The sequence below is a fragment of the Drosophila arizonae genome, chromosome 3, assembly GCF_054131065.1.
Source record: "Drosophila arizonae isolate 15081-1271.41 chromosome 3, UAZ_ARI_1.0, whole genome shotgun sequence".
In the NCBI taxonomy this organism is placed as follows: Eukaryota; Metazoa; Arthropoda; class Insecta; order Diptera; family Drosophilidae; genus Drosophila; species Drosophila arizonae.
The window spans coordinates 25,441,512-25,461,263 of record NC_142923.1 but is presented as its reverse complement, the minus strand read 5'-3'; the positions used below and the strand labels follow the sequence as shown (position 1 = coordinate 25,461,263).

Genomic DNA, 19,752 nt, shown 5'->3' with positions numbered 1-19,752 from the left:
GCTCCAAAAGCTAGCCACTAGCATCTCCAATTATTGATTAGATTGTTGGTGAATATAAACAATAATTCACGAACATTGGTTTGTTATAGATTTTACTTAAATATATTTCGTACAATTTTGTTGAGTTCGCACTCGTTACACTTAAGAAATAGTAAAAGAATTTACAAATTTTGAGCCTACATACGTACAATTTAGATTTGATAAGCTACTATATATGGTATTATATATGTATACATCAAGTTTGTATACAGCTGTGTATGTGTAAGTGTGAGCGGTGAATGTGTGTGTAGTGGGGCATGCAATAATCGGGGCCCGCTGCTGCGTTTGCTTTCGCAAATGCCCAACACAAAAAGAAAACGAAATGCAAAAGAATTGACAACGATAAAACGAAACATACTTAACGAGAAAGATGGTAGCTAAAAAGAACATTGTCTATTGTATTAAAATCGGGTCTAACCCGCCTTTTGCGTTTGCTTTTGTCGCTGCAGCGCCTCGAACGCTTCGATTTCCTTCTTTTCTTTGGCTTGATTCCGGCGCTCGTACTCCAGCCGATGCAATATTATGCGCTCCACAATGCGCTCCGTGGTCATATCGTTGCCAGAGTCGATCAGCTCAAAGATGGCTCGAGTCTTGGGCACAGCGTATGGATCAACTTTCCCATCCTCCAGAGCAATCGGTGTGCGTCCATGGCAAACCACGTCTATCTTGAAGTGATCCAGCAGCTCCTCAGTGACACAGTAGGGTGCACCAATGACCACCTCGTTGACAAACTGCGAATGCAGAGAAAGCAGATATTAGTACAGACACGAGACATGAGGTTGTCCTCTGTGCACTATTTACTTTGCAGGCCAAAACGCTAAGCACGCGCTCATGCAGATTCATAATGGGATAGTTGCTGCCCTTATAAGAATTGACAACGGGATCTGTATGGAGGCCGACAATCAAATAGTCGCCCAATTTTCTAGCCTTTTCCAGAAAATCCAAATGACCCACGTGAAAGAGATCAAATGCGCCAGCCACATAAACCTGAGTGCGAAACAACAGTTAACGCAATGCAACAAATAAATATTAATTGTGTTTATATTTACAATCTTATCGCCGGGATTTGGTGATTTGCCATCGCTAAACTGGATTATCTTCTGTGTTGTAGGCAAAAACTGGCTGCAACCGGTCCAGGGACTCTTGGCTGCCGAATCCTGACCCATGTTCGATGAACCTAAACGGGATTGCAGTTGTTGAATTTTTAAAAGTTTTGCTGTTTTATTGATTATCAAATTTGGAAATTTTCGAATTTTTGGTTTTGGTTTTTTGATTGGTAGAGATATGGGCATTACAGTACATAGCGCAAATTACAGTTAGATTTTGATTGATTTGATATTTCATTTCGATTTCATTTGATTGCAGGTTTCATATATAAATATATTTTTTCAAGGATATTCATTTTGGTTTGAACGCGGGGCGGCAGCACGCACGGGATTTTGAGATTTTAGTTCATAGGTTTTTTGATTTTTGAGAGTTTTGGTTAGTGGTAAACAGTGCGCACATAGAAATAAAAAGAAGAGAAATAGTAAAGATGTAGAGAGCAAAATAAAGCAATTTTTTTTTATTTTGTTATAGGTTCAAAAGATTGCTACGGACTATGTAGACAGATTCTAACGGGGAAATTATTCAACCAACTAAAAGCAAAGCGTGCGTACCCCATTAAGGTTCATATTAATTATTAAAGTATTGTATATGTCTAAACATTAAGAAGTTATAACTTTGCTTCTCTCCTCATACTTGGATCTTGGATTTTTAATGTGGTTTTGTTGTCGCGCGTGTGTGTGTGTGTGTTAATTTGAGCATGCAGCGAAATAAAAGTATCGTAAAGTAGAAAGTACCAGAAAATAGACATAAAAGAAAAGAGAGTGTCCAAAGCAACAATAATTATTAGTTGGTTAGTTAACCGTATATGTGTATATGAGAGTAACAGGTGGCTGATGAGGTAGATGCACATAAAAGAACGCAACTTATAGCTTATTAATTAATCAAAGTGACACGCATATGCTGCTACCTTCTTTCTCGATATCATATTCGGCGGAGCCTTGACGGAAATGGTTGCGTGTTAGCAACAACATGCGACCCACCAGGTCTGTGGTCGAAACGCCAGCGGTGCGCTTCACTTCCCTGTGACGAGCAGAGAGGGAGAGCGTGAAAGAGAGTAAGATTAGCAATAAATTACACCTTCGATATATGTGAGTGACTCACTTGTAACGGTTGGCCGACTTGACCAGATGATATGTGTCGACACCCTCGGCAGTCATCGTGATGTCATCTATGATGAAGTCAACAGTAATTAGCAAATGGAGAGATACATTACTGATAGGCCACTTACCGCCATGCACACAGAAATCACAGTCATTTTGGTCGAGGACCTCGAGAGTGGTCACGTAGGGCGCACCGAGAACCACCTCGTCGACCCACTTAATGCCCTTCACCATTTTGACGCGCTCCTCCTCGGTGAAAACGGGCGGTCCCTTGTGTTTGGTGATCTCCTCATCGGTGTGAATGCCGACAATTACTTTATCGCCAAGTGCCTTGGCTTGTCGCAGTGAATTGGCATGCCCAAAGTGGACCATATCATAGCTGTCAATTATAAAAAACAAGCATTCAAATTAATATTCACGTTGTAGCTGTTCTAGTGGTTGTATCTTGTTTCCGCCCCCAGATAAAACACAGTGCATTCCCTTATCAATTTAGCCGGAATAGAAAGAAAAACAAAACATGTAGGATACTCAAATTGTGTAGACCTTATCTATTATAGAAGAAACGTAGCGCGTGGCGCTCATCTAATTAAGTTTCAGATCGGGAAAAGATGATAGAATAAAAATAAAAAGTCTTGAGCCTTATAGCTAGAAAATTCCATTTGAAATATAGCTCAGGTTCACTGAGCTTCATTTTCCAATAAATTGAACTCAATTCGTTTCAGATACGGTAAAAGTCTATTAGATTTTTCAATTAGTCTAGTCTTATGGCTAGACTAATATAATTTACAATAGTATTCGTTTCCAATTGGCCTAACCAATTGATTCAGTAAAAGTTCAGTAAAAGTATTTTTACAGATCTGTCAATCAGCCCTAATAACCCTAATTAGTGTAGCTTATACTATTTACAATATTATTATATTATTATTATTATTATTATTATTATTATTATTATTATTGTAAATAAGATTCTTATAAATTAGATTTAGATACAATAGAGTAAAAGTCTATTGATAGATCTTTTAATTAGTTAGCTAGCTAATGCCATTTACAATATTACTCAGAGTTGATTGAGCTCAAGTTTTCAGTGAACTGAAACGACCTTGTTGTAATCGAATATGATGCGATCCCTGACGACTGATTCATGTGTAACACTAGCTAAATGCAGCAGATAACCCTGAAGCCGAGTATAGCAACCGTATTAGCACACGGACGGCAAAGTTTTCCATTCAGAGCCGGGTTCATATACCTCCCCGGCGACAATTAATGAAAAAGCGGTTGACTAAGCGGAAAAACAATCACAGCCCGTGTGACTTTTGACATATAGGTCTAAAAGTGTCAATGGAAACAAACAAAAAACAATAGAATGTTGCGCAGTTAAGCAAATGGGAGAAAAACCACACTATTCAATTAACTATTGAGACTTTAATTACAAATATTCAAACGAACAATGAATATGCTTAGGGACCAGCACTTGCGTAAAGCAAACAAAGCCGGAGAGGCGCAAATCAAACTCAAAGTGCGAATAAGTCAATGTCTGGCCCCCAAAGTCGGACGCCACTTGCTCGAATCGCTCCACTTTTTCTTTCTTTGTCGAGCGTCGCCATCGTCGCACTTTGGACACGATCATCAGTTGTGAATCGCCACAACAGCAAGAGATGCTCGTGTGTGAGACATGATGATTTCCATTGATTTGTGCATTCATTTGTCATATATGTATATGCATATATGTATGTGTATATATAAAATGTATGGAATGCGGGAATCCAAGCGCATTTCTAGCCAACCCATGACAAGTTCTTGCCAAATGTTTTGTACGTGCCAAGACGCTTTAATGCAACATTTGCCAATTTTTTCGCCTATAACTTGCGAAATTTATTCGTGTAAATATTGTTGGTATTTTATTGCTATCCAAGAGTTAGCTAAGCTAGCATATTACAAAGGAACACCCAATGGAGTAGAGTATACAGTGATTATTATTAAAAAATACTACATCATTTCAAGCGGATGTCAGTTTGTAGATAACCATGCTTAAAGCTTGCCAAAACCAAAACAATATAATCTATAGCAATATGTCTTAAACTCTTTGCAGAAACTGTTGAAGATAACTGAATACATGATATATCAACGTGACGAGGCCAGCTAATTGCAAATAAATAATTATTGTTTATGCAAGAGAGTCCACTCACGAAGCCGAAAAGAATGAATGTACCATAGGTGTTATATGTATATATATAACAAGTGATAAGTCACTCACTTAACTCACGACAGTAAGCAGGCAAATCGAATTCCAGGCGATTGCCAGGTGGGCCAATCTAGATAGCAAGCCACGACGTCACCTATATCGAATAATCAGACTGAGCCACGTCTATTACTAGACGATGGGGAACACTGGCAAATGAAATGACATTATGTAAGCAGTGAGTATAGAGCGTCAAAGTATGGCCAAGGCCCACAAAATACATAGATTAGCCATAGCATAAATAATTTCAACTAGTCACACGGCGGGGCAATCGAAACAAACTGTGATGCTAAACGACGTCATTCAATTGATCCGATAAGGTTCTGAAGACGGCCTTAACAACAAAATGGATTTTTGGTAGACAGACCAGAGTGTGGTCCAATCATCATTCATAAAAACAACAATGTGAACCAACCAACGAAGAACCTTTGCTCCCGGAGATTTTGCGACACCCAAGAAATCTGTGCCGAATGGAATTATCTATATATATAGCTGCTACGTCTATAGTACACATGTGTGGAGAATTAAGTATAGCACAGAGCACATACTGGGGCTTTTAATCAATTGAATTACGCTGACTGCCGCTGATTAAGAAAATATCACGCGATTCAGAGTAGAATTTGCGCTCGCGCGATAACCGAACCACAGTATATGCGAAGGCGCATTCCATACCTACATATTTATTTACATATATATATACAAATGAGTATATGCTGAGGGAGGCGCAACGGATGCCCCAAGGGGTTTACAATTGATTTTGGACGACCCAAGTTCATTGACACGAAATAGAAAGAAAACAAAAAAAAAAACAAATTCTTCAGCAATGCTCAATGCATCCGTTTGCGTCAATGATCTTTCCTATCGATGGGAAACTGTTTCAATTGCTAGAGATTAAAGGGCCACGTCTCACATGAATGTGTATATATTTTTGTTATTTATTTATAGCCTGAGCTGGGCCCAGCTGAGCTGATCTGGGGATGGGGCACAGCTGGTTCTGAATGGATTTCGCATGATTCTCCTTATCTCCTATCTGCGCATAGCCCTCCCCACGAGCAATGCTCATTGACCCCAGATCATCAAGGGGCTGCTGCTGCTGCGGCTCCTGTGGCACTACTAATCATTCAATGTACCCGGAAAGTGTTCCGTTATAAAATCGGCTTTCTAAAACGTGCTCGAAAAACTCGTATTTAAAGGTTGATAGAAAATCATAATTTTAAATACATAAGAACAAAAAATTCATTTTTTCGTGAGTCAGCTAATATAGTTCGAAATTTGAGTAAATTTAATCTTTATTTGTATGTGCATTATCGGGGAACTACCTTTTATATAGTTTTAACAACATACACATATGCCATATGATATGTATGTGTTTGTATGTATGTCTCTAAACATTTGGTATAGATAGTTGTCGTTCGATAAAGTTACCATATTATATTTATAGCACACACTCAGCTTATCATTTACGGCAGGTATGTTACCCTAATTTTTAATTTAAGATTGCTCGACTAACTGAACTTGTTAACCTTTTAAGCTGCAGTAAGTAAAGTATGAGTGTAAATAAATAAATACTACATGTTTTCCTTTTTGTATTTCAAAAATAAATTATAATAAGAACGTAGTCTTTACTCAATTGTTCTTTAAAAAAGGTGCTTCTATATATAAGATTGTGAGCTCATATATAAGTAAGTATATGTGCTATATATCAAGCGAATTTGAAGTTTTTATTTACAGTTTGCCCTTTAGAAAGTTTCACTGGCGATTTGCTTTGACCACTGACCTTGACTACAATGCGAAATGTCAATTTAATTATGCAAACGAGCAAACACAAAATATGTAAAATGCAATGCTGCACTAGAATATATCCTGTAATCATTGAACAGATTTGTGCTTGCAATAAAATATTTGACTATTCTTAGCTTGCAAAAATATTTATAGCTCTTAGTTTTATTTTAAAAAAAATCTCTAAAATAATGATTTTTAATGAAAAAATAATATTTTATGAGTTGACTACTTTTCATGCAATTTAATATTTCCCATATATAATATATTATATATAATCTTTTAGTGTGTTTTTAGTAGCTCTCTAGATTAACGGGTTGATATATTATATATTATTAAATATATATAATATATAGTGTAAATTACCGATAGTGTAAAATATAAAATATGTATATAAAAGTAGGTTCATTGCAACGTACACATAATATTTACTCTCTATTCTGTATTTAACACTGAGTGACAACTATTTGTATACATTTTCACACAGGTGTAGGGTAAATTGGCTCCTGCGTATGTACATACGTATTGGAAATTATAAATACGCCGACAATGACGTCGTCGATTTACAAGTTGGGTCAATGGCGTGCGTCCGGCAGACCAAAAGTAGGCCGCCCAAGTTGGCGAGCGTGGAGCATGCGCGCAGAGAGAATCACGTGATGGTTGGGCAGACGCCGACCGGCCCACAGTCAACGTAAGGCCACGTAAACCATGTAATGTCCGACAGAAACGTGCGAGACGTAAACAGAAACGAGGGGATGACGTTAACGAGTGTGAAGAACTGAACTGTGGCTGGTGCCACAGATGTACGCAGCATTGTGTACATACAGAGAATCACGCGATGCTGCTATGCTTGGGCGTGTGCATCTATTCTAAAGGCATATGCGAGAAAGAGAAAGAGAGAAAGTGAGAGGGACAGAGGATGTCAAAGCAGAAGAGAGCAGTTGCGGAAGTCTCTTTTGATTGACATTTGCATATACATACGGACAGGCATGCACACATATATATGTATACATATCTATATGTATGAGGGTAATAAGTTTTTATATACTGCATATCACAAAGAATCATTATATATATGTCTAGCCCGATCAGAGGACAGACGAAGAAACCGGTCAAACGGGCTGCGTGGAGAATATAATAATGATAATCAAACGCAATGAACGCTGTAGAGAATTAGATAAATTATTGGCTATTGCTTCGCCTATTTGCAATACTACGTCGTGATTGTATAAATATGTATGGAAGAACTTAATAAGTAACACGAGTTTCGCTTTTAGTTCTGACCTTGGACCTATTTTAATTCAAATGAATGGCTAATCGATCTGTAGACGCACTATATTTACAAACTATTCGTATTGATAAGATTGACGCAATAGAAATTCAAATGCCGTTGAAATAGAAATTGAATATAACTGTATGTTATTATATTTATACAACTATGCACCTAAAATATTTTAACAGATAGTCGTGTCATATAGTTACGTACACATCATTTTTATGTATGTAATTTAGACATCAACAAACTGACTCACCAGCCATCGCACCATACGCGCACTTCCTTTCTTGTACCGTTGCATTTTTTGTTGCTGGCATCGCCGTTACCATTGCCATTGCCGTTGCTGCTGCAAGTACCGTTCACTAATTTGTCACTCATTATTATTTAATTATTTTAGAATTTTCCTTTTCGACTAGAGATTGTCCTAAACCAGAATCACGAATAATACATATATATGTATATTTATTTATATATGTACATAGATTTTAAATATACACTGAAAATACCGAACTAAAAGCACATTGATTATTATACGACGAAACGGAGGCGACGTGCACAGTTCGAGCGCCTAAAGTTGTTTGTGTCGAGTTGTGAGTACGTTTAATATTTTATTTCGACAGTCCCGAAGCAGCTACTTAGTTTTTGTTTTGCTTATCAGCGCGCGAACGCCTCGGTTTTCTCAAGTGCGTGTAATTTTGATGTTCTAGTCGCTCTACAAACGTATTGCTCAATTTACGTTGCCTTAAACAAAACTAACAGCTGGTTGCCAGAGTGGCCGAATCTCTGAAACGCATAAAATACCAAAAATAAATGCCAATCGCAGGAAATGTTTACATCTCAATTGGGAAGTTTTGAGCTTAATATTAATTCGCAATAACACTGATTACAAAATAAATATGTTTAAATAATTGATAACTACTGATTGTGTTTTATTATTCACAAACATAATATAATAACATGTTTAAATCAAGTCGAAAGCAATAAAAATTGACCAATAATAGAATTCTAGTAATTTTGTGTGAATACAAAGTCTCGATAAAGGGCGGCGCATAAACGATACGCAATGCTTCTTCTTCACATACCGACAAGTGCCGCGATTTGTTGCTATCAAAGAAATTTGTTTTTCGTGTGTTCTTAAAATAGGGAAATAAAGTGGACTATAGAAAAAATGAAATAATATAAGATGTATGTGTACGCATTACAATTAATAAACAAACAAACCTACGCGCATCATGTCAGATTCGATTTCGGCATTGTGTAGAGGGCAGAACCGAGCGATTAACTTATTTTATTTAAATTTCACGTGCTAAATTCCGAAAACTATTATTTACAAAATTGTCTCAAACGTTTTCTTTGCTTAAAACGCTGCATCGTGAGCTAGTGGCGAAGTGTTGGTTGCTTCCCTCAATTGGCGGTGCTCAGTAAATTTCATAACACACAAAAATGCCCAGGCGGAGAACAGTAACTGGAGGAGCTTCTCGGAAGGAGTACGCTGCGGCCGAGGAGCGATTGCTTGACATTTTCTCACCGCCGACCTCCGGCACAGCAGAAATGACAACAAATTCGGATTTGGGCCGGACTTCAGCGGAATCGACACTGGTGCAACAATCCAATGAGAATGCTCAGCAGGTGGATCCCTCACGGGACAACATGCTACCGTTTATATCGGATGATTCGGAAATACGCAGCCTGTTAGCTAACTCCGATAGCAATGGCTTCAAAGGCTTCGAGGATACACTTCGCGACTACAGCGACACGTCGGAGGACGGGGGCAACCCTTCACTTATATATGGCATGTTCCGCAATATGGATAAGTTCATTGAATGCCAACGGTCGAATCATGGCTATATTAACACCCCGATTACAAGTATGTTGGCCACAGAGCTACTATTTTCCAGCACTTATCTCATTCCCTTGTAAATTTTAGGTACGCCAATAGGAGTGCTGGAGGCAGGCACATCCGCCAACTATATGCTTACAAATGGCAACATCAATGTAGCCGAGTCGGATCAGCCGATCCAGGAGCAGGTAGCCCTTGATTGCCAAAATGTTATTGAGCAGCCGCACGCCAACTGCGTCATTTATGATGATGACAATGTTGTGTTGCTAACGGATGATCATTGCTGCGAGATTATAGTGGCTGCCCACGGTGTTCATACGGATCATGAAATGGAGCGTGCCTACCTGTTGGGTCTGCAGCCAGCAAACGAGCAGGAGCGTCTCAATAATGGCGTCAACTATTGCAACGATATGTGTGCGGCCGAGGAGTTCGAGGGGCATAATACGGAAAGCCATGTTTATCTCAGTGATGCGGCCCTGGATCAACAGCACCAACATCAGCAACACGCCCAGCACCACGAACAGCAGCAGCAACAATTACTGCTCGATGGAGTCGAAGAGGATCCAAATCAGGCGAGTGACTCCTATGTGGACGATCGACCCGATATCTGTGAGGTGTACGACCACGAGCTGGAGGACCACGATGACGATTGTATAGTGAATGAGCAGGAGAACAATTTGGAGTTGGAGCTTCAACATGCTGCCTTGGGACATCATCATCAGCAGCAACAACAGCAGCAGCTCAACATTTCCAGCAGTATTGAGGAGCCGCATGATGATAGGGATCAGCAAGCTACAGCAGCTACAGTTACTGCTACCCCTGACATACCACACAGTAGCACTACAGAGTTCCCAGTAAGCTCCACGTCCAGGCCTAATGGCAGCGACTATGATGACTACGACGATGATGTGGGCACAGCGGATGAGCAATCTCCGCCCAGGCAGCGGAAGTATATGCCTCTCTTAAAGAACACGCTCTCCGCGGATGCGATGGATCGCCGGCTTGCCAATATATGCCAGTCGCAGCCGCAGTTGAGCCTCGAAGAGAAGGTGACCAGCTGGAATTGTTCGCAGAACTGCGAGGCTGTCGAGGATGTGGAAAATTTTGAGGCTGTGTTTCAACAGCACGAGGCTGAGCCAGCCAAGCAGCAAACATTTGGCGAATTCCATGAATATTTGCGGCAAAATTTCTTGAAAATGACGGAAGCCATGGAAGAGCAACCAGTGGAAGATGCGGTGGACGCAACTGTAGGACCGGACACTCCGTACTCCAGCGACGATGCAGTCAGGCAAAAGCGACCATGCTACAGACGCCTACTGCACACGGTGCCGGTGCAGCAGACCGAACTGATTATCCTCGACGATGATGACGACGATGATTGCTATGAGGTAATGGTTAATCCATCATCGACCACATTAGTGCCCCAATTGAGACGCAAATCAGATCAGCCAACAAGGACACAAAACTTTTTGTCGTTGCGTGTGGACACAAAAGAAACATCTACGACAGACCTGGGTAATTGTGAGCCGACCACTGCGCAGCAGGAGTACAACGAATGCCATGAATACGCTTCGATTGTCAGTCAGAATCACCAAGGGGAAACTAGACAGCATCAGCTGGATGGAGCACTGTCGGGTGCCAGGGAACGAGATCAGAGCCACATAATGATGCAACAGCAACAGGAGTCACAACGCGTCTCCTCGGGTACGTTTTCTGACTTTAACATTGACTTTCTGTCTGACTCTGTTACTCTTTGTTTTCTTTCTTTCTCTAACCTATAATATGTGATAGGTCGCGCAAATAGTGTGGAATTCCACAATGATGCACAGTTCTATGAGCAGCACGAGTTTTGCAATTACCTTGGACTCACGGAGCTGGCAACGGCCAATGCTGTGGCCAATGCCATGCGGGAGCTGGCCAACAGCACTGTGGCCCGGCGCTCGCTGCGTGTGCGCACACAACAGCAACTGGACCGGATGCGCAGCGATGTTCGTGGGAAACGACGAGAAAGGCAGCAGCAGCAGCAGCAGCAGCAACAACAACAACAACAACAGCAACGGGTCCAGCAGCAGCAGAATGAACAGCACGATCAACAACACAATCTTCTAGAGGAGCAACAACGCCAACAGCACCATGAAAACCTTAATCAGCAGTTGATCAGCGATAATAGCAGCACCATCAGCAATAACGCCATCACAATAAGCACCAAAAAGACGGGTCTGAGCAGCAACTCGATGCCGTCGGCAACAAAGAACTCATTCATATACCCAAGGCCGTCTGTAGTGGCGGATGCCCCAGTGGAGTACTACTACCATCCTCCTCAGTCTGATGATCAGCAGCAGCCTCAGGACACCTCTGGGTTGGCTCCCAGCGACTACCACTCGATGTCCTTGGAGGCGGCATTTGCCAAGGTGTATGCCTCGGCAGCGCCAGCCCAAAAAGAGCTGCACGAGTGCATGCAGAATCGTCTGCGGCAGGCGCGCGAAACCAAGCCTTCCATTTACATTGTGAAGTCCTTGAATAATGCCACGCCGTCGCCGTCGCCTCCTGCGAAACCGGCTGCAAGGACCTCAACGACACCCTCGCCGGAGCGCCTGCAGCAGAAACGAAAACCCGATCTGCCGCCAGAGGCCAGGCCGTCGCGCAAGATGCTTAAAAAGATGATGGACAAGTCAGCGAAGCGTCGCCGAACCACCGGCGGTGGCACCACCGCGACTACGCCGAACGAACGTGATTTAGTTACGCGATCGACGACGCACCTGAACTCGAAATTGTTGCGAAATCGCAAGGTCAGCCTGCTGAAGAGCTACGAGCTGACGGATGTGGCGGCAAATGGACGAGGCAAGCGACTAGCCGGTGGCTCGGCACCAGCTGCCAAACCGACCAAATCTCCGAAGAAAAAAGTCAAAAAGACGCCACCGCCGCCAGAGCAAGTGGTAATCACCTATGGTACCTCGATGAGTAATCGTCCAGAGCAATCGTCACCGCCTACGCCCAAGAAGCCGAGGCTGCCGGTAGTGGAGCCGAATGTCGTGGTTAGGCGAAGGCGTTTCCGTACCAAATCCCTGCCATCGGCACGAAGTAAAGAAGAACCGCCGAAAGAAGCCGAGAACACTGACGTGGGCCCAAAGGTGCCTGAATTGAAGGCAAAGCCGCAGCTGCAACAGCCTCCCAATCTGCAGATGGACATACACGACTTCATCACAAACAACTCCATGGTCAGTCCGCCGATGTACAGTGCGGCAGTTCGTCATTATGTGAATGCTGTGTGCCAACCCAAGGATATGGCACAGACAGAGCCCCAGCAGCAACAGCAACAACAGTCACCAAAGACCCAGAGGCAACCGGAAGGCTTCTTCGATGTCACCTCGTCCTTTGCGCAACTGAGCAAACCTTCGTTAAACTATCCGCCAGCGACACCCCCATCCATACAGCGTACACCCCACTTTTCTCGACGAAGTCGCCAAGTAGCTGGCACAGCACAGAACGCCCACGCATTACAAATGCAAAACGTTCACCCAACGCAACCAGGCTGCCTTTTGTCGCTGACGAAGGGATTGACCGAGCTACAAAACCCGCTGGCGGGAAAGAATGGCAAGGTGCTTTACATATACTATGAGCTCGATCAGCTCATTGTGGTGCAGGAGAAATTGGTTTCGTTTTGGAAGTACTCGAAAATTTTCAAAGTGCTGCAGAAGGATGAGGGCCACGATCCGGCGCATCCACAACACGGATTTGATGTCTTTGGCTCGAACATAAATGAGAAATCACGCAAATTATCGGCGGACTCGGAGAAATCCACTGACAGCCTTACCCAGCGATGGATACCTTTGGGCGGATCACGCCGTCTTACCAACGGTAAGCAATACCTGCAGCTCAGTTTTTTAATTATTATCTCATATTATATTATATATTCTCCCTAGACATTGAAATTACCGCACCGTTCGATAATCGCCTGTGCACGCACAACTCGACGCCCGTTTACATTGAGATGCGCAGCCATCCGCTGGATCATCATAAGCGTGAGAGCAACCTTTTGTCGCTGTATGTGAATGTCTACTACTACTGCGACGAGGAGCTGCGCCCCAAGATGCACTCGGTGCATCTTGATGCAGTCAATTGGTGAGCCCTAAGCAAATATCTCCCGATAAACGTCAAAATAATTTACAAATGTTTACAATTTAGCGAATCGAATCAGGTGATCTACACGACCATAACCGAGTCGCGCTACTTTGTTATGGCCTGGCAGCAGGATTTGATGGTGGGCAAGCCGCGCGCTGGCATCTGCAAGTACTCGCTGACACCCACGCTGGATACACTAGCCAGCATAAGGGAGTTCAAGCAGTTGCGTCATGAGTTGAAACACATTGAGTGCCTGACAGAGGATCGCTTGATTGGCTATGGACAGACGCGAATAACCATTTGGGATCATCGAAGCGGTGATACGTTAATGAACTATGACTTGGGCTTCGATCTGGGACAGAATCTGGGCGTTATGCATTTTCCAAGCTTTGAAATGGATCAGAGCAGCCTGCTTGTGTTGTATCAACATGTCAAGGAGCCGAACAAATGGCCGGAGTTGCGTATCATTGCCTGCGAGCTGTCGCACGTCACGCCAACGCACCGCGTATTGCACGTTCATCGTCTGCCTTCCCCACAATTCGATTCAGATTTGGTGGCCGTCAATACGGGGGATCATGTAATACTGAAGTCACCAAGGGACGATGAAATGTGGATTAACACATCGGATCCGCGACAGCTGATATATTTGGCGCCCCAGAGCAATCAGCGATTCTACAAGCGACAAAAGCCCCAGGTTATAACTATGACACCGAATACGTTAGTCGTGGATAGCATTTCCAATCATGTATTGAAGTTGGCCACTGCGCATCAAAGTTTGATTACGAACGCGAAGAGTACGGCGGAATCCACTGGTGGCTCACCCCAGTTGTCAGTGTCCGTGTAGAGAACACATAAAAATGGGGATGGGCAACCAAACACAAGAAAACATCAAAAAACAAGCCACGCTTAACTCTTCATCGTTTTAATTCAGATTGGGATCGAAAATTGAATATAGTTTTTTAGTTAACTTTTAATGAATCCTTTAACGCCTACCAAAATTTGTCTGTAGCATTCTACCATCTATTACTAAATATAACTAAATGTATAAAATTACAGATGCTTTTGAAGTAGTATCGTTATCTACTTAAGTTAAGCCATACATCTTTATATATATATATACACACACACTTGCATATTTATATGTAAATATGTTAATCGGAATTCAATATCAATCGTTGCCTAGGAAATATGAAGACCAGTTGACTTATGATTTAATTTAGTTTAAGCTTTCAGGTCAAGCTTTACGAAAATGTTTATTTTTATTTTCTCAAAGAAAACATTGCTCTAGGCAGATATACATATAGTAATATGAGAGCAGTGTTAGATTTAACACAAAATTTAAAACAAACAATAAAAAAGATAATATATATAAATATATCTATTAGTAAATTCAACAACACGATATTTTACATTTTCGACATGGGGCGGGCTGTTCTCCTGACGATTCAACCTTCAATTAATTGGAACACACTTGTATTATTTCAAATGATGTATTTAAACGTATTTGGTATATGAACTAATAAATTTCCGCTACACATTCTTTCAATCGTTACAAATACAACATTACGATCTAGTTATTATTAATACAATTTTCATATTTTTTTCTTACTACCAGCTAATATATTTACAGAAGATATACTTATACGAAAGTAAAATTCATATAAAAATTGTGAATGTTTATGGTCTATAAGTACGATTCTTTACAGATACAATATCCATATAATATTATACATGTCGGATACAAACTCAGATAGAACAGCCTGGCAGCTGCCAAACTAGGAAGCTGAGTAATGCTAACGCCTTTTAAAATGGTTCAATAAAATGCTAAAAAACTGTTTCAACAGTTGGCCAATCGATCGAGGTGGAGAGCTAACGAGCCAAGTCGGACTGATATTTTAGCTTTAAATTTAGAGTTCTTAGTTTTGTATAGTAAAGTGCAAAGAGATTCGCAAGCCGTTGCTGCTGCGAACGAAAGTTAAGATTTATAAACTTATATATATGCTATATATGATTGTTTAATTGCTGAAATGTTTATCAAAAAGCATTTTAGAAATATATGATTGTTTAATTAGTGAAATGTTTATCGAAAAGCACTTTAGAACTTAAGAAAACGCCTCACCGAAGCGTTAAAGAGATGGCCCTAGCGCACTTTTGAGCAGTCACTACAACTCCTTGTCTGGCTTTTTCTTTGGCATCGTCCCCGCAGCCAGAGCGGCAGCCGCTGCTGCTGCCGCTGTTTCATTCTGATGAGCCTCTTTGGCCAGCTGCCACCGCTTGAACTCCACCATTTGCATGATGCGAACACGCAGCTGTGGACGGCGCTGCATCGCCGCCGACAGCTTGGTGAACTCCTGGCTGTACATGAAGACGACGGGTATAGCGACATCATCTTTGCCATCGCCGGACATCGCAAACATCGGTTGCGTCTCGCCGGAAGAACCTGATACATTATCACAGACGATCAGCGCCTTGGCACCTACTTTTTGTGCCAAACGCGCTTTGCTCACGAACGTGCAATCGCCGCGTTCCGCGACAAGAATTTTCCCAGATATATCGCTGGCGTTCTCCAGCTTCTCGTCACAGGCACGAAACGGACTGGCCAGCACTACTTCACCTTCGACAAACTGTTCACCGATTAGCTCTGGACTGAAGTGTGATGGGCCGGCCACCAAAGCGGTCCAGTCCTGCGACTGCTCATCCAAAGCATAGGCAACGGCCTACAAAATCAAACAGAAATGCATTTTAGTTCAATCAGTTCTAAATTTGTATATCCTTCGACAATATTTAGAGTCATGAATCTGACTAAACAGATATTCTAGTTGTCGATCAAAATCTCACCATTATCAAGTGCTTCGGATAATTCTTATCATTTGAGTTACGCACCTGCAGCTGTGCCAGCTGGTTCATGCTCTGCATTTTGGTTAGCTCCAGCATTTCCTGCATGAACTGCAATCCCATTTCGCCTTCCTCTTGGCTCTTGGCCTATGGACAAAAATATAAATGAATTAAATTATGGAAGGCTTTACCATACATCGTAATATATGAATATGGAAAAAACAAAAATGAGAAGCCTTGAACGAACGAACAAGTGCAAGAACCAAAAGAAAACTTACATTATAGAAACTATGAAACAGTCGCACCTTGCCTTGGCTTCGGTCGCCTACCGAAACCATGGTGATGCCCATGTCGTATACAGCTCGCAGATGATCTGCATTGCTTGCCTGAAAATCGAGGGCACTGAGTCGCTTGCCACTGATGGTGCGCGGGCACGAGCCCGTAATGAAGTTGCGCAGTGGTTTGCGTACTTTTTCAGGAAAAAGCTTATTGGAACTGGGGCAAGTCCGCATGAAGTCGAGTACATTGTGCTCGTCCGATTGCCGAAAGCCTGTAAACAATAATTAATAGTTAATTAATTAATGCAGTTCATAGAGTTACGTATAATGTTCCTTACTAAACGTGGAGTTCCCTAGCTGTGCTATAGATAGTGGCAACAGATGCGCCTCGGTGGTAAACACAAACTCATCCACATTGATGATCAAATCCTGCGGATCAGAGAACAGCAAAAACAGATACTTAAACGTCTCGGACAGCACAAATGAATCCATGCGATCCTCATGCTTGCCGGTGCGCACATCGTTGACGGCTGCATAGCCGCAGGAGACCTTCGCGTACTTCTGCAGCGTTTTCAGCGCCCGCTTGCCCACTTGAAGATAATGATGATCACCGGTGGCTCGATACAAGAAATACGTGGACTCTATGAATTCCGGCCGCAAGTGATGCTGACCCCAGTGTATTTGAAAGTCTACTGTCCACGCTTCTGGTATGAGCGTGTGCATCTGCATCACTTGGTAAAGCATTTCGTGGGTTTGCACCGCCGGCTTTAGATCACCTGAGAGCACCTGCAGTCCCGGCCAGAACGCCAGTAGGGAGTCCATGAAGTTTCGCGACTTCGCATGCGGCCGATGCATCAGCACATCCAGCAGCATGGGACCCTCGCTGACATACTTCATAACGGCGTTATAGTGTCGATTAAACCGAGCCAGATACTTGTCATCGCCGAGTAGCACATAGGATTTGAACAGATATTCGTAGTAGCTGTCGATGCCAGCTCCCACGCCCGAATCACGGCGTATCCAATCGCCAGAGTGTATATTCAGCACCGTTCCCATTAGATCAGAGCCGCGATGTCGCAGCTTCCACAGTGCATCCATTGCAGCATGGGCGCGCACCTCAAAGATGGGATCGCCAGTTAGCCGCGACAATGCGGCAAACTCCAATAAAATGGTGCCGGCGCAGGCGGTGCACGTTTCCCGTGACTTCTTCAGCTGCGGATCCTTCATGCCCAGTCGCAGATTGACGCGTGCATGCGGTATACCCGTCGTGGTATTAAATGCCGGCAGCAAGCGATAGCCCAGCTCACGGGCCATTTCAAGCATTTCACCCTTATACCAATGCATCACGTCTGCTTGCTTTTGCAGGTATTCAGCGAGTATGTGAGCCGACAGTAAGCCACCCACCATACGAATATTCGTCTCGAACACAGAGACAATGATATCGCTGTCAAATTGCACGTCCCGTATGACCAGCTTAACGGCGTGCTCGAACTCGGCAAAGTCGCCAAGCAGCACCAAAGTGTCCAGCGAATCCACCAATGTCATAGAAAAGCTGCAAAGCAGAATGATGAGTAGAATTAACCCGGATGTCAGACATATTAGACATAGAAATTTCTTAATAAACTAGCTGATTGTCATTGAGGTCTTTGAAAGTTTGTTGGTTCAAAGTTGATAGCATAGTTTATATAAAATATGTACTAAAAGTGTATTATATCGCTATTGCCTATACAGAAATAAGATTAGATTGTCAACCAATTTCAAAGTGATTTAAAACTTAATATAGTACACTTATTTTCAAGGCTTTATCTAATCAATTCAAATACATATCTATAACAAGAATTTCCCGTGTTGTCTTTTGGTAGCTATACTCACTTGCCCAATATGTCGTCCATATCACCTCGGGAAGGTGTCACACCGCGGTACCGTCCCTTGCAGGAAAGTGGCATAAGCTCGTCGGCAGGATATGCGTTCTCCATATAGGCATGATATGCATGATAGAACATTTCACGTGACTCCTCGCTAAAAAATAGAGAAATGGACATATTAGGAAATGCTTATATGTAGCTGTGTTCAATTACCGCAGTTCGGCGCGCTCCTTGTGCGACATGTTTTGTGTGGGCATCGTACTCGCATCGTCACTAATTACGCTCACAATTAGCAGGAGCAGAGAGACCAGCGACGGCAACAGCAGACGCTGTGCCACGATCGACAATGTAGTTGAGCTCATCGTATCGTTTGGCTCGAACTGGAATTGGAATTGGAATTGGAACTGGAACTGGGAGCTGAAGCTTAAACTTGAGTGCTAGCTCCAATTCCAAGCAGCTGGTGCTGTTCGTTTATCGTTTTTGGCAGCCACCGTTGCCGTTACTTATCACCTTGTTATTGTTTTTGTTTGTCGCTAGTGGCGTTGACCTTCACTTTGAACGTGTTATTCGTTGGTTTACTTATATATTTTAATTTATCGCGTTGTCCGCTTTAGTAGAGTTTCTCTGCTTTTAATTTGAAATCAGCGTCTCATTTAAATATATGGATGGTAGACTGTCAAAAGAAAAAATTAGTATATATTATATTCATACATGTACATGTATATATACATATGTGTGTACAAGTCTCCGCTTGCGGGTGTATGTGTGTGGGGTCTTTACATTTATGACCATTAACCTTACCCGACAAAAATATTTCTATATTTTTGTTGCACTTTTTCTTGCATTTGTGCTGTTGTGACGTGCTCAGCTGTGTTGTTTGCATTTTTTTTCGCTTATTCAAAGTAGTAACATTTCAAGATAGTTTATTTTTAATCTTGTTTGCTGCTACGGCTGCCTGCTGCTGCTCCAATAACAAAACACCACGACTGCAAATCGCCGAAACCCGAGCAGCGACCGCTCGTTTCGAGATAAATTTAAACGCTCCAGATGTTTAGTATGTACACATTGTATTTAGATGTGATGCCACATATGAGTAATTGTAACACGTATATAATTAAGCTTCGCTGGCAGTTGCTAAATTGGTTAAATAGCTAGTTCTTATCAATTCTATTCAGAAAGTTACAGTGCGAAAAGACTAGTGCTGTAAAATATACATATATTTATTTTACTATACTTTGTATTTCGCACTCTATGGTCACCCAAACGATATTT

At 42.3% G+C, this 19,752-nt stretch overlaps 3 protein-coding genes and 1 long non-coding RNA gene across 8 annotated transcripts; 2 read left to right on the top strand and 2 right to left on the bottom strand.

Moving 5' to 3' along the window:
- Nucleotides 1-75: 75 nt before the first annotated feature.
- On the bottom strand, nucleotides 76-8,309 carry Pect (phosphoethanolamine cytidylyltransferase). 3 transcript variants are annotated; one of them, XM_018003252.2, is made up of 7 exons: nucleotides 7,797-8,309; nucleotides 2,375-2,625; nucleotides 2,248-2,314; nucleotides 2,054-2,166; nucleotides 1,089-1,255; nucleotides 841-1,026; nucleotides 76-770 (listed from the first exon to the last, which is right to left on the bottom strand). In XM_018003252.2, the coding sequence occupies exons 1-7, from the start codon at nucleotides 7,916-7,918 to the stop codon at nucleotides 453-455; spliced, it is 1,224 nt and encodes a 407-aa protein (XP_017858741.1). In that variant the 5' UTR covers nucleotides 7,919-8,309; the 3' UTR covers nucleotides 76-452. The 3 variants fall into 3 exon arrangements, with proteins under 3 accessions (XP_017858741.1, XP_017858742.1, XP_089320930.1); XM_018003253.2 differs by having other exon boundaries at nucleotides 1,089-1,216; XM_089464804.1 differs by lacking the exon at nucleotides 7,797-8,309 and adding an exon at nucleotides 4,501-4,642.
- On the top strand, nucleotides 3,246-4,647 carry LOC149269952 (uncharacterized). The gene is made up of 2 exons (XR_016269299.1): nucleotides 3,246-4,252; nucleotides 4,336-4,647. It is a non-coding gene; the product is annotated as an uncharacterized LOC149269952 (long non-coding RNA).
- A 169-nt stretch (nucleotides 8,310-8,478) lies between the features above and the next one.
- LOC108610883 (uncharacterized) lies at nucleotides 8,479-14,555 on the top strand. The gene is made up of 5 exons (XM_018003248.2): nucleotides 8,479-9,407; nucleotides 9,468-11,084; nucleotides 11,172-13,238; nucleotides 13,304-13,502; nucleotides 13,566-14,555. Exons 1-5 carry the CDS (start codon nucleotides 8,984-8,986, stop codon nucleotides 14,344-14,346), a joined length of 5,088 nt encoding a protein of 1,695 aa, XP_017858737.1. The 5' UTR covers nucleotides 8,479-8,983; the 3' UTR covers nucleotides 14,347-14,555.
- A 418-nt stretch (nucleotides 14,556-14,973) lies between these two features.
- Nucleotides 14,974-19,690, bottom strand: Edem2 (ER degradation enhancer, mannosidase alpha-like 2). Of its 3 annotated transcripts, none has more exons than XM_089464800.1 (7): nucleotides 19,210-19,690; nucleotides 18,694-19,153; nucleotides 18,488-18,634; nucleotides 16,954-18,167; nucleotides 16,616-16,887; nucleotides 16,341-16,484; nucleotides 14,974-16,219 (listed from the first exon to the last, which is right to left on the bottom strand). In XM_089464800.1, exons 2-7 carry the CDS (start codon nucleotides 18,840-18,842, stop codon nucleotides 15,665-15,667), a joined length of 2,481 nt encoding a protein of 826 aa, XP_089320926.1. In that variant the 5' UTR covers nucleotides 18,843-19,153; nucleotides 19,210-19,690; the 3' UTR covers nucleotides 14,974-15,664. The 3 variants fall into 3 exon arrangements, with proteins under 3 accessions (XP_089320926.1, XP_089320925.1, XP_017858559.1); XM_089464799.1 differs by having other exon boundaries at nucleotides 19,282-19,690; XM_018003070.2 differs by having other exon boundaries at nucleotides 16,386-16,484; nucleotides 19,282-19,688.
- Nucleotides 19,691-19,752: the final 62 nt, after the last annotated feature.